This window comes from Nicotiana sylvestris, chromosome 10 (genome assembly GCF_000393655.2).
Source record: "Nicotiana sylvestris chromosome 10, ASM39365v2, whole genome shotgun sequence".
Taxonomy (NCBI): Eukaryota; Viridiplantae; Streptophyta; class Magnoliopsida; order Solanales; family Solanaceae; genus Nicotiana; species Nicotiana sylvestris.
In genome coordinates this window covers 132464666-132478306 of record NC_091066.1, presented here as the reverse complement: position 1 = coordinate 132478306, position 13641 = coordinate 132464666, and the positions used below count along the sequence as shown (strand labels likewise).

General features: G+C 38.3%; 1 protein-coding gene across 1 annotated transcript; it reads right to left on the bottom strand.

Annotated features, from left to right (window-relative positions):
- Nucleotides 1-4369: 4369 nt before the first annotated feature.
- Nucleotides 4370-13428, bottom strand: LOC104237985 (putative transcription elongation factor SPT5 homolog 1). Its single transcript, XM_070160484.1, has 22 exons — nucleotides 13119-13428; nucleotides 12027-12265; nucleotides 11777-11923; nucleotides 11490-11648; nucleotides 11323-11406; nucleotides 10704-10774; nucleotides 10263-10620; nucleotides 9994-10149; nucleotides 9804-9901; nucleotides 9656-9704; nucleotides 9432-9584; nucleotides 9191-9334; nucleotides 8986-9082; nucleotides 8638-8796; nucleotides 8370-8418; nucleotides 8208-8299; nucleotides 8032-8101; nucleotides 7311-7365; nucleotides 7111-7231; nucleotides 6866-7009; nucleotides 5868-5968; nucleotides 4370-4741 (listed from the first exon to the last, which is right to left on the bottom strand). Exons 1-22 carry the CDS (start codon nucleotides 13339-13341, stop codon nucleotides 4493-4495), a joined length of 3018 nt encoding a protein of 1005 aa, XP_070016585.1. The 5' UTR covers nucleotides 13342-13428; the 3' UTR covers nucleotides 4370-4492.
- Nucleotides 13429-13641: the final 213 nt, after the last annotated feature.

The following is a 13641-nucleotide window of genomic DNA, read 5'->3' as shown; positions in this document are numbered from 1 at the left end:
AACCTTTTTATGCCAAGGGGCACTCCAAGGTACCTAAATGACAGCTCACCTTTAACAAACCCGAGCAGATGGATAATCTGTTGTTGTACTACTTCCTTAACCCCAACAAAATAAATTGAGATTTTGGAGATATTTTCAATCAGCCTTGATGTAGTCGAATTTTTTTGAAAACAGTCATAAAGATAAGTGATGGAAGTTATGTCACCTCTACAGAACAAAAGTAGGTCGTCAGCAAAACCAAGTTGAATAAGTCTTAGTTTGGCACACTTTGGATGATACTTGAAACCATTTGTAGTTTCTAATGTCTTTAATATCCTACCAAAATACTGCATGACAAGCACAAAAAGAAAGGGGGAGATGGGGTCCCATTGTCTCAATCTTTTCTTAGCCTCAAACGGTACAGTAGGCTTACCATTGATGACAATAAAATAAAATATTGTCTTAACACATGCGAGGATCCACTTCATAAATTTCTCAGGGAAGCATAGATGAATCTGAACTTGCTCAAAGAAAGGCCATTCTATTGAGTCGTATGCCTTCTGCATATCAATTTTCAACATACACCTCGGGGATATGTCCTTCCTAATGTACCCTTTGACTAGTTTATGTCCCAAAATAATATTATCTGTTATTATCCTCCCTGGGATAAATGCGGCCTAACTAGAGTCAATTAAGCTATCCATTACCTTACAATAGGATATGGGTATAAACTCTTTTATAGTTGAAGGGTTATTTACTTTTGGTATTAGTGTCACAGCTGTACAATTCAAAGGCTTGCATATATTAGTAGAAGCAAAAAAAACCCAAGATTGCCTGAGTAATATCTTTACCCACAACTAAAAAAGCCTTTGTGAAGAAAAATGCATTAAAACCATCAACTCATGGAGCCTTGTTATCATCTATGTTTGTAACATCATCATACACTTCCTGTTCAGTGATAGGTTTTATGAGATATAATTGTTGTTATCTTGTTAGTCTATGTCCCATCTTCAGTATTCTAGGATCAATTGTTGGGAGGTGAGTCGCAGCAGTTCCAAGCAATTTCCTATAAAAGCCAGTAATTTCAGCTTCAACATTAGTCATAGAGTTCAATAGCTCTCCCTCTGTATTTACTAATCTTCTTATCCGATTTTGTACTTATCTGCCTTTCATACTTGCATAGAAAAATTTGGTGTTGGCGTCCCCTGCATTCAACCATTGTATCCTAGACTTTTTCCTAGCTATGCCTTCCTCAATCAATGACCATTTTTCCAACCGAGTCTTTAAAGATTTTTCCTCTTCAAATTGATCTGTTGTTTGACTTGGATCCCTCATTCTTGACTGTAATTCATTAAGCTGACTTCTGATAATAGTAATTTTATGCTTAATGCCACATAACTCTTTTTTATTCAGCTGCTTCATTACCTGCTTGATACCCTTTAGTCGTGCACATACATTGTACATGGATTGGTTATGATCCTGCATCGTCCATGTTTCTTTTACAAGATGCAGGAAAATAGGATGATCAGCCAGGCAATTGAGGAATCTGAAAGGTCTTTGACCCATATCCGGAGCATCTTCAAAGTTAATTGCAATGGGGTCTCAGATCCATAACTATACCTTCTAAGTATAGTAGACTTTGCATCCAATCTGAGTTGACAAAGGCCCGATCTTGCTGAACATATGTGAGTTTGTCCAGGTATATCTTCTGCCCACACTTTTCAATTCGACCAAACCAGAGTCTAATAGGAACTTTCTAAATTCTCTAGTTTCGACATCTTGAATTGGTGCCCCTCCTATTTTGTCATCTGTGTCTATTATAGAGTTGAAATCACCCAAGGCTATCCAAGGTCCCTGCACTGTATGAACCATATTTCCAAGTTCATTCCACAATCCCCTTCTATCGTTAATAGTGTGAAGGCCATAGACTGCTGTAATGGTGATTTGCATATTTAGTGCATAGATGTTCGACAAACCATGAATGAACTGAGTATGTGCTTCAATCAAAGTAAAGTCCATCAAATCTAAATCCCATATTAGCCAAATTCTCTCTCTTGTGCATGTATTGTAGTTATCACACCATCTCCACCTACCTGTGATCTTCTTTATTATTTGACTAGCATATTGTTCATTCACCCTATGCTCAGTTATTGCAAGCATACTAACTTTATTATTCCTAAAAAACTCCTTTACCTCCTTCTGCTTATATACATTATTTAATCCCCTTACATTCCATGTTACTACTTTCGTATTGGAATTGATAAGGGTTGAGTACCAGAACTTGTCCCGCCAAAACTACATTGTCCTCTGTACTTTCCTATATTTGTACAGTTAGGTTCAATTCTTTGTTGTTCTAACATACTATCCATTGTTAGTTAGCACCGTACTTGAAGATATATTTGCAACTAGTTGAGCCTTTCCTGCTGATTCCCCAAACCTCTTGCCACTCTTCATTACCTTGTTGAGTACCCTTCAATGGTTGATTACCCTCCTGTATTATCACTCCTGGTTGGGTAGCAGTATTTGCCTTCTGTGACTGTGTATCATTCTTTCCTTCCTCTATTTCCTGTGTTGTAGCAACACATATCTCTTTATTTTGATCTTGTGTTTGTTTGTTCCTCCACTGAAGGTTTGGCTTTTGTATCTTCTTTTTAGATTATGGTATAACTTGTTTGCTTTTCTCTATACACGTGTGGCCAACTTGCAAACATACATTACAATATTCTGGGATCCAATCATAATCAACAACTTGTTCAAACACTTTCCCTTCAGGATCTTGCTTCTCGATAAGGGCCTTGTAATGTCCATCTCTACTAACACTCTAGCATATGAAATTCTGTCAACACTAGATGTACATTCATCCGCGTACAGAGAAGTGCCCAAACCACCGCTAATTCTACTTAGTAACTTTTTGCTCCAACAATTCAAAGGCAAATTAGGATACTGCACCCACATTGGAATGGTTTTCAGAACTTCATCGTGAAAATTAAAGTTTGTCGTCCATGATTTCACAATAAGTGGCCTATTATTCATAGTATGTGATCCCGAGTACAATGCCTCATTTTTGTCATCCAAACTATTAAAGAGAACGACAAAGTACCCTTCATGGTGGTAGTATATTCTGGGCTTTGCTGTGAAATTCCATTGAGCAACAATGAACCTTTCCAGTGCCCCAATTGTGGGAGAGTCTCCGACAACGTACAAGATTATTGTCTTCCTCTATTTATCATTTTCAGCTTGAACTTCTTCTTTCTGTAGTTGTACCACCTTGACTCCATCCTGTATCAATGGGGCAATATACTCTAGATCCATCCCCTTTGCAGCAAATCTATTCCCCGTAAAGAGGTTATGCCAAGCCTTTCCCTATTTTTCAGCGGCCATATTCAATTTCCTCTGTGCACCGACAGGCTCCTTTGTTGCTATTTTCTCTATCCTTACCTCTATCATATCTGACTTTGTTTCGTCCCTGATGGCAATTGTAGGCGTTACGATCTTTTTCTCTACATTTCCCACTGTATTTGCAGGTGGGTTTTGTGAATCTTCTACCCTAATTGGATGAGTTAGAGTTTTTGCTACATCTCGATTTTGCGCAACTTGAGGCAAAATTACCACCCCTTTCCCAGAGTTTCTTCCTTCTCGTGGTCAGAATCTCCATCAAATTGAGCTTCATAGTATTCCTTTTCGGTCTCCCCCGAGGCATTTTCCACTGGTGGCGCAAGTTAGCAAAGGCATGCTAAGGTGCGTCGAGAGGAAAAAGAAAGAGACAATTTAATTTAAGTCCTTTTTTTTCTGTACTGTTGTCCCTCGATATCGTGTTGCCTTTTTATAATAGGTTTCATTAATGCAATCAAACTTTCTTTCATCTCATTCTCTTTTTTGTTCTCTCAGTTGCTCTTGACATCTATTTTTCCGTACAACACTTGTCTAACGTACGGAGGGGATCCTAGTTAGCGGTTAATAACTACACGAATATTGATTGCTTAGCCTTACATCGCCCTTCCAATCCAAGATATCTCAGGAAGGCGCAGCATAACAGGTTACATGAGAGGGAAAGAGAAAGAAGATTACATTGCCAAAATTATACTAGTGGTTGTAGCGATACTAGTGGTTGTAGCGATACTAGTGGGAATTCAGATTTTGCTTAACAATGATAGTGAGTTTTTCCCCAAAATTTATCTCACTGATTACGATTAAAATTTTTGTTAAGTTAATTTAATCTAAGCCTTTAAAATTTCAAAGAAGATAAGCGTCAATTATCTAATTATAAACTTGAGGAAATAAAAAGAATCTTTAACGAAGAGCAGCCGGATCCAGAAAAAATAAAAGCCGATTCCCGAAAAATAATGCAAAATCTGCATACTGCCAAATCAGCAGACAACAGCACGGAAAAGAAAAATGACTTGGGCAATCTATTACTTACTACTACAACCATCGACGCTCCTGCAACCTACTAACAGTAATATTACCTTTAAGATTAACCTCATATTCATGATTAACACGACATGAAATATATTCACTCTGCATTCGCTAACTTCGCCAAAATTACCATGTCTAATATTTTAACATCAAGGGTATCATCAACCTTTACAATACCGTCAGTGCCATCAACACCAATAAGTTTACCAGTGGAACCACGTTGTGGGCCACCTATGATCTTAATTTTATCCGACTTCTCCGGTACAACTATCTCAATTTCAGTTGCGTGTGCGATGATAGTGTCACCACTGCCGCTTGATCTAAGAGCAACGCTACAGGAACCGTCCTGCACCAGAAGTTAAAGATCGTTTGGTTATTCTCCGAAGAAAAAGACAGATTATCCTCTTTGAAAAGGAGATTTTAACTATGGTTCTCAGCCAGAGATCATATAGGAGAAAAAATCTCTGATCAAAGCAGTCACCTTCTTAGAATCTTTTTTCTTTTTTAACCTTCTTAGAATTATGTAAACAACAACTACGATTTGTGTGCTACGACACGTGGAGCAGTTAACACAGTATTATATAATTCATTAAGTTGAAATATGTGCTCTCTTTTCATTTAATTGACTTGTATAGCATATTAATAATGATGGAAGAAAATGTTTAAAAGCCGTAATTGAAAAGAGAGCATCACATCAAAGTTAAACCATGAACGGTTTAATGAATTCAAACGCTTGAAAGATGTGAAAGTTGTACAGGAATAGAACGATCTCGCACATTTTGAAACATCCCAATATGGAAAGAGTGATGGAGTATGTACTTTTACTTTTGGTAAAGGAATAATAGAATTACAAAGTTCAAGATTTAATCCAGCAAAATCAGCAATAATAAATTTTCTCCCGCACATAAAAATCAAATGAACGAAAAAAAGAAGTTTCAAAGCATGGAAACTAATGCCAAAAAAAAAAGATCCAATTTATGCGGCCTTGTTTGCCTTGGCATGTAATATGAAAATTGAAACTTGTGATCTAAAACAAATCATAAATACTTGTGTAGCTGTAAATCAATTCATCAAGGAAGGATTCTAAAGATAAATTGTTTCTAAATAAAAAAAATGTAACATTCTTTTTGGAACTGACTAAAAATGAAAGAATGCAATCGTAGAGTGCCACATAAATTGGGAAGGAGAGAGTATCATTTACAAGTGATAATATCACAACCTTAAATTCATAAGTCGATATTATCACTACCACTGCCTAGGATACCCCAAATAACTATCTAATAATACTCACTTCCTAATTAACATAAACATGGGATGCATCTACTCAGGAAGTGGTTAAGAGGTTCGTAGGCGGTTTCCAAAGAGAGAACATTCTCTACATGATAATATTAATCACATACACATCCCCAGGTCGTAGCATGCAAAGAAAATGCCATCTAAAGGAAAGGCAAATCAGTGCAGAATAAACATACCGCTAGCACCTCACGTACAACTCCAGTGACAGTATCATCATTGGACTTGCGTACATTGACCAAGATATCAGGCAAGAGCCAAGGACTTTCGGTATCCCCACCTGCAATTAAAAAGTTATCCACTACTACTGAAAGTTGAAAATACCATTAATTACCAACCACTCTTCTAGATGACAAGCGTGAATCTGCACGAAATCTCAAACAAGGATAAAGCTGGATCATCACAAAAACCGCCATCAAGCTAATCCGGTTACAACGATATCATGATTTACATATCTAGCGGACATTTGACTACAGAGATGTCAACATTAACATCAAGCATTTTCATGCAACTCTCCTCTACTCTATGACAGGTAAAGCACATGTTAATAAAGTAGAAATTTGTATAGAACTTCCCAAGAGAATCCAGATATATTGCATTACCAAACTATACACAGAAAGCTTAAATAATAAGTAAGATTCATTTGCACTAATGAATAGCATTAAAGGTCATTATACTCAGGCTCATCTCTACTTAATGCCTCAAGTAGTAAAGAAGTAACCGTTCGGACTTCTTTGCATTCAGTGATTTTGATTAATTCTATACTAATTTTGACATTAATAACCAAAAAAACCATTAAGAACGCGAAAAAACTGAACTCATAAAGCTAAAAGACAACATTTGAATTTCAATCTATTACTGGAACTCACACTATAATTACCAACAAAAAATGAAAGGAATAATTATACGCTAAAAGCCTAAAACATTGAATCAAAATGCATGAAAATGAAATACAAGCCCGCTAGTTCATCACTTTGCAATGTGGAAAAAAGAAATGTTTAAGTTTTCTTTCGCTAGAATACAAGAGAATAATGGTTAAATATCTAGATTCTGCGGCGATCACAAGTTTACTGGCTCAATAAACTAAAATGTTTCTCATTTAAACTTGCAGCAACATATATTAAGTTTTTTGTCATTAAAAAGAGACACAAGTTATTGCGAGGAGCAGGGGACACACCTCCTAAAGGTGACATCATGTCCAGCGCACCACTTCCAGGAGTCATTGGCTGCCCACCAGGAGTGCCTGGTACATATGCTGAACTCGGTGTCATTGGTGGTTGGCCACCAGGAGTTGATGGCAAGTACGGACTTGAAGCATTAGCTGCACAGAATAAGGATAATGGCATTATATTCTCCATATAAAGACCCAAAACGACAATGTAACTCTCATTTTGACTCCTGTAAAGGGAAACTTCTGGTTACCACATGCAGAACCATTGTCCCTTGGGGTCCCAGAATCACTGTAATTACCGCTAGGAGTGCTGGTCCAACCAGAACCAGGAGTAGGTGCTGCCTCATAAGCACTTGAACGAGGACTGGACGGCTGAAAATGAAAGGATCACAATCACATTAAAGGACAAAGCTCCCCATTTATACCGAAACAGAGTGGAAAGCTTAAAAACCTGATATTGCGGACTTGACCCCCACGAAGCAGGGTTTCCGTCTTCCCAACTGTCCCTAGTATTTTGCAATTGCAACCAGTTAATATCAAGAAAATGGAACTCCAACTCACTAATTTTATGACAGTAAGAGCGACAAACTGAAATAGCAAGACTGTAATTTAAAAGGAGGGCATGCCACCCAAAGTGTAATCGCAAACGCAAAAGAAGATTGACACCCCTAAATGCACAAAGGCTTTCAAGAAACAACAACAACAACCCAGTATAATCCCACTAGTGGGGTCTGGGGAGGGTAGTGTGTACGCAGACCTTACCTCTACCCGGGGGTAGAGAGGGTAGAGAGGTTGTTTCCAATAGACCCTCGGGCATCCCTCCTTCCAAGAACTCCCCTCCTTGCTCTTGGGGTGACTCAAACTCACAACCTACTGGTTGGAAGGCTTTCAAGTACAAGACCATAATTTTAATCTGATCCTTACCCATCTTATATAAGAGAAAGATGAGAACTTCACACATGAATGCATAACGACAAATCCATTTCCAAGACCTAAACCACCCAGGAGACACGAATGTCACATTTTATGTGAAGACATTGCTCTTTTTTATTTCTTCAAGGATTATATCAATTAGTATCAGGTCAAATAAGAATTAGGCAGGATACATGGCACTTCTTCTATTTCCAAAACCCTAAGCCATTAAGCTTATTTTCTCCAATGACACAACATACCTAGGTGGACTCATTGGATTCCATGCTCTGTCACGCATCAGCGTCCTCATGCCATCATGGATAGGTGTTGCTATAGAGGAAAATGACCAAAAAAGCTAAAGTCAAACAGCTAGCAAAAAATTAATAAAAAGAGATGAACAACAACATTGCCACAAAGCAGCAGAAAAAAGGACCACCAGGATCTCTCATGGGTGTCATGAATGTACGAAGTGGAGTCTTCGAAGGATGTGATGGTGTTTCACTGCCCAAACCATATCCAGATGGTTCCCTAAAAACAAAGAAATAATTAGACAGCTAATACCCAATAACTCAAAAGTTCGTGGAAGAAATATACTTACCAGAATGGTGTGGACATATTAACACTATCGACAATATGATTGCGATCCACTGCAAGAAACATTGGAGTCAGCAAAGAATGTTAAGCAATCAAAAATAAAAATAAAAAATTGGACGACAGTGTCCATAATCGGGATTCAACTAAGCTTCCCTCCACAAAATTACAAAGAAGAGGGCCCTTTGTAATTAAAGAATCATTTTTGGTTCAAACCCAACCCTCAACCCAAAGAAGAAAAAGAACCAGGGCACCCAGATTGAAGAAAAACTTGCCTGTAACAACTTTCATCTGGGCCTCCAGCTCAACTCGGACTGAAGTTCCTTTGATATCAACAACACGCCCCTTACAACCTTTAAAGGTCCCAAGGCGAATTTTCACATCAACTCCAACTAAAGCATCATGCCCTCTCCCACCTCTATGTCTGCCTCCATCTAGAGCACACCAAGCATAAAAGTTAGGAAAATAATGAATCAAATGGAAGACATGAAAATAAAGATCATAAATGTGACAAATAGCATGCAATGTAAAACCCAAATGAGTAAGAAACAAGGGCTCCTTTGGTGAATGAACTAAAAGGAATATCATAGAACATCAAGATAGCACCATTATCAGAAACTTACAGCTCATGGGCGGGCCACCTCTAGACGATCTCATTGGAGATTGAGGAGCACGGGGTGGTGTTCTGAAATGTGCAAATCTTGATGAGAAGGGGTTACCCTACAGGAATTCCACTGTAAGCACAGTTTTCCGACAGCAAGAAAAGGATATGATAGAATTGCAAAAACAATAGCTAAATCTTCCAGAAGCAAGAAAATACAGACATACATTTCTATCACCATTTGCCCTTGAGCCACCAATCACCACACAAGATTGAGTTTTGGCACAAATAAAACCAGCATGCTCAAGGTGATGGCGATCATAAATAAAAATAACTCCTCTGAAGATGTGTTCTACATGACCTTGTTTTCCCTATAAGTAACAAAAAAAGTTGTGACGATAACACACACACACACACCACATGAACAAAAGTCAGTAACAAGATAATTTTTGAAAGGACAATACACACTTTGCAAGGACCCTCGATAACTTTCACCACGTCTTTGACCGCTAATTGGTTCTTGAAGTGATCTTGCGCGTTCCCTCTCTTCTCAACTTTCCCTTTGATCTCTCTAAGTCTAACAAGTGCTACATCAGGCCTATCAGGCACTCCCTTAAGGACCTATTAATGTCATTCAGATGTGAGCAACACAATTAACATGATAACTTCAACCTCAAAACTATAATACTCACCTGGAAGGCTTCACTGTCTACACGTATAATCACACCAAAGCTCTTATTGCTGCAAAAAACGTATTCAATTAAGAAATTTAGCTATTGGTTCGAAAAGGACAACTTGTGTAATGCAATCCCCTTACTCTTATAAGAAGAAAATGCTTACTCTAGTATTACAAGGTCATGGAGCTCATACTCCCCAATACGAGTGAGACCAGATGTTACTTCAGAACTAAGAACAACATTATCGGCAAACACACTGAGCTGCAGATATAAAAAAAGGGGTATGTATCACCATTCTTCTGAAGGACTTCAGATTAGATCAGACCTCAAATTTCCAAACATGCTTAACTTACAGGCTCCTTTGTTGTATCTGATACCAAGTTCACCACATGCCCCTCAACGGATGCAACAATACCAGTTGCGCCTTCAGATGAACCACATATTACTTTCACGTGATTTCCAGGCTCAAAGTGCTTGCGTATCTCTTTATCACTAAAAGCCAGAGTTTCCTGCCACAGTCAGGAAGCATGTTAACAAAAAAAAAAGTACTTACTTCTTCTGAGACACTCGATGCATGTACAACACATTTTTAAAGAAGGGGGGGGGGGGGGGGTAGTATCACAGGAAGGCCTTTCTGATTTGGTCTGATATGAACGGTATCTTCCTCAACTTTCTCAACATGACCTTCCATTTTCCTGAGATCCCCTTTCACCACAATAACACGGTCACCCTTCATAAAACGACCCTTTTTCCTATTTGCAAACAAAATAGATAGACTAGCCATATCGCCATCCCCACTCTCACCAGGTCGGCGAAATCTCTCAAGTTCATCAAAAGTTGGATGTATGTTCTGAGTGCTGATTGATTTCATCGCCACTGACTTATACAAGAAACCATCTCTGAACGACATACTTCCAATATTGTCAAAATAGTCACCAGTCCTCATGTCTCGCTTACGCTCCACACGTATATTCAACACTCTGCAAATCATGAGAAAGATTTAACAATTCTATATAGACCATTTGTGCACTTATTGAAACTAGAAATACCAAGGAACAGTTACCTAGCTTCATCAATATTCATTAAGCGTGGCGGAGGAATTACTGCCTTCTTCTTTGTGACTTCCCTTCCTTCCTACAAAAGCAGTATCAAAAATGCAAGAAGGAACGGCAACTGTTTCTTGCAACATGAACATTTTCTTTTTCTTTTCTTTTCTTTCTTTATTTATTATTACTATTATTTAGTGAAAAGGGCATCACCATTTTCTATTGGATAGGTAAGCGAGAAATTTAGTAATTGCCAAAACCCAGTACTAGATAATGCTGGGAATTTACAAAGGTGTATTAGTCAGCTAGTTTACCAGATAAGTCAAAAAGTTCTAACAATGTAAACATTTAACACTCAAGCATCCAAAACGCAGAACCTACCAGTCTCTCCTACCAACTGAAGACTATAATGACTAGTATTATTTTCCGAGAAGGGCATCAACATTTTCTTTTGGATAGGTAAGCGAAAAATTTACAAGATACTTGCAAAAAACCAGTACTAGATAATGCTGGGAATTTACAAAGGTGCATAAGTCAGCAAGTTTACTAGACAAGTCAAAAATTTCTAACAATGTTAACATTTAAATGACGACTATAGTAAGATTCGAAATACAAGAATCGTTCAGATAAGCATACGAAATTGTTTGCAAGAGCCCGTAAGTCAATTCTTGGAATTAATTTTACAATGACTTTCTGGTCCATATCATCTACATGCACAACCTACAAAGCAGGAAGATAGAGTATCAGAAGAGCGCATCAAATAAGTTACTCAATACAACACACAATGCAGAATACTTGACAACCATTGCAAGGTCTCCCTTGTAAGTTCCTGTCTTCATTCTGATCAAAGAATCCCTGGCAAGATCAACCGCCTTACTTTCAACCATGAGGACATCAGTCATCTCTTTGATGGGAACTAGCTTCACGTTAGCGGTATATATATCGCGCATACCCTTGCAAGCCTGCAGTAGATAGGTGGCATAAATTAATGGGGTTATTAGGTACTCATCACACACAATAGTTTATATGTGACGTGCTAATGCTTAATGTGAATCAAAACAAAAAAGATAAATAGGCATCTATAATATACCTCCCTCACATGAGCTTCTTTGTCTGCTTCTATGTATATATAGTTCTGAAGATGATCAAGGGCTACAACGGATCGAATTTGCAATTCTGGTCCTCTATCAATTGCCTTTTGCATTAGGCAAACCGCAACCTTCCTCTCTTGACCAATCTAAGAAACCACGATGTAGAAAAAAAAATTCAAGATAACATGTAGATGGTTAAAAATAAAAAGATAAAATGCTGTGCCTTAAGCCAGGGTGACAAGACCATACCGCACATTTCACCATCCACAGCTTAGGATCCCTGACGGATGGCAGTAGAGCTTGCTGCTCAACATCTGTTGCTTCCTCATCATACTCCACATGAGCAGACCTCGCATATCTTTGCTGGATGCTTCTCGTAAGTTCCTCAAGGTCTTCTTCTTGGTCCTCCTGTGGCAACAGCCGGTGACGATATTCACGTCTGGCACCGTCCTCATCAGGTATCTCAGCTCCACCATCTACTATGAAATCTGCAAACAAAAATCTAAGATTCAACACCAACAGATAAAAAGGAAACAGTGGCTATCCTTTGATAAACAATATTGAAAATAATACAAAGACTATATATATTATCCCCCTCAAACAATGCAGGGTCTTGACAAATGCTGAGCTTGTCAGGCAAGAGTGAAAGCTGTGATTGATAAAGTAAATCTGCAAGTTGGTCAGTACTTGGCACATAGCGAACACTCAGAGCACCAGATGCAACCTTCTCATGAACAAAATGAATGTAATTTCAGTGTGTTTGGTGAGGGCATGATGGACAGGATTGTGAGCTAAGCATATACTACTGATATTATCAAAGCAGATTGTAGAAGGAAACTACAAGCCCCAAATGTTGCGGTATTCTATAGCATCCGAGTCCTAGGCAAGTGAAACATATTCACTTGCCCTAAATCAACTCTTTGTTGTATGTAACTTCCATAGAAAACAACATCATCAGTTCTCTCTATTTCCATGTCATATCTAGGTTATACTAGACATGTTTTCCTCGCACATATGATAATTAATCCCATGCACTCGCTCGCCTATGCGATTTCCATGTGCTCCCACGCTTTCAAATCACCAAACTTTTTTATTCCAACGCCAAATTTAAATAATTTTTTATTCCAGCTCCAAATTCAAATAATTTTTTATTCCAACTCCAAATTTTAAATAAGTTTTTGTTCCAACTTCAAGTTGCAAACCCTAAATATCTCATTGATCATGTTGTCATTGATAAACAGACCTCTCCACCTATTCTCCAGATCCTACGACGTTCTGATTAATAAAAAAAAAGGCATTATTTTCAATACACATTCTCCTGATGAATTCGAGAAGTCTAACCGTCTTCGGCGTCTTCTTCCTCCTCATCCTCATCACTATCTACAGCAGCTTCGAAGTCAATAAATTGCAAACCAGTCCTCCGTCGTCGACCGCCATAATGATCGTCATCAATAAAATGCGATCTACGCCGTTTCTGTCCTCTATCATCCTCGTCTTCTTCTTCCTCCTCCTCCTCTTCCTCTGGTTCCACCTCATCTTCGCCGTAGTCCCGTTGCCGCGGCATTGTCGATTTTGGAGAGTTTTATGGAAAATATGTGTAGGTGTTGAGTTTGGTATTGGAACCCTACGTGAGAGCGGAGAAGATTTAAGCCATAATGAAATGGTTTGTTTGAATAGTTGCTAGCTATTGTATTTTATTTTATTATTGCAAAAGTCGTGTTGAAAAATATAACTTACGTAATAGGAGAAGTAATTGATTTGGTGGCCTTATTTATAAGTAGTTTCTAGGCATGTGCGGAGTATCGACTTATCGGAGTACACAATTTGTAAAAAAAAATCAGGAGCGCGTCTGGATTAGCTGATT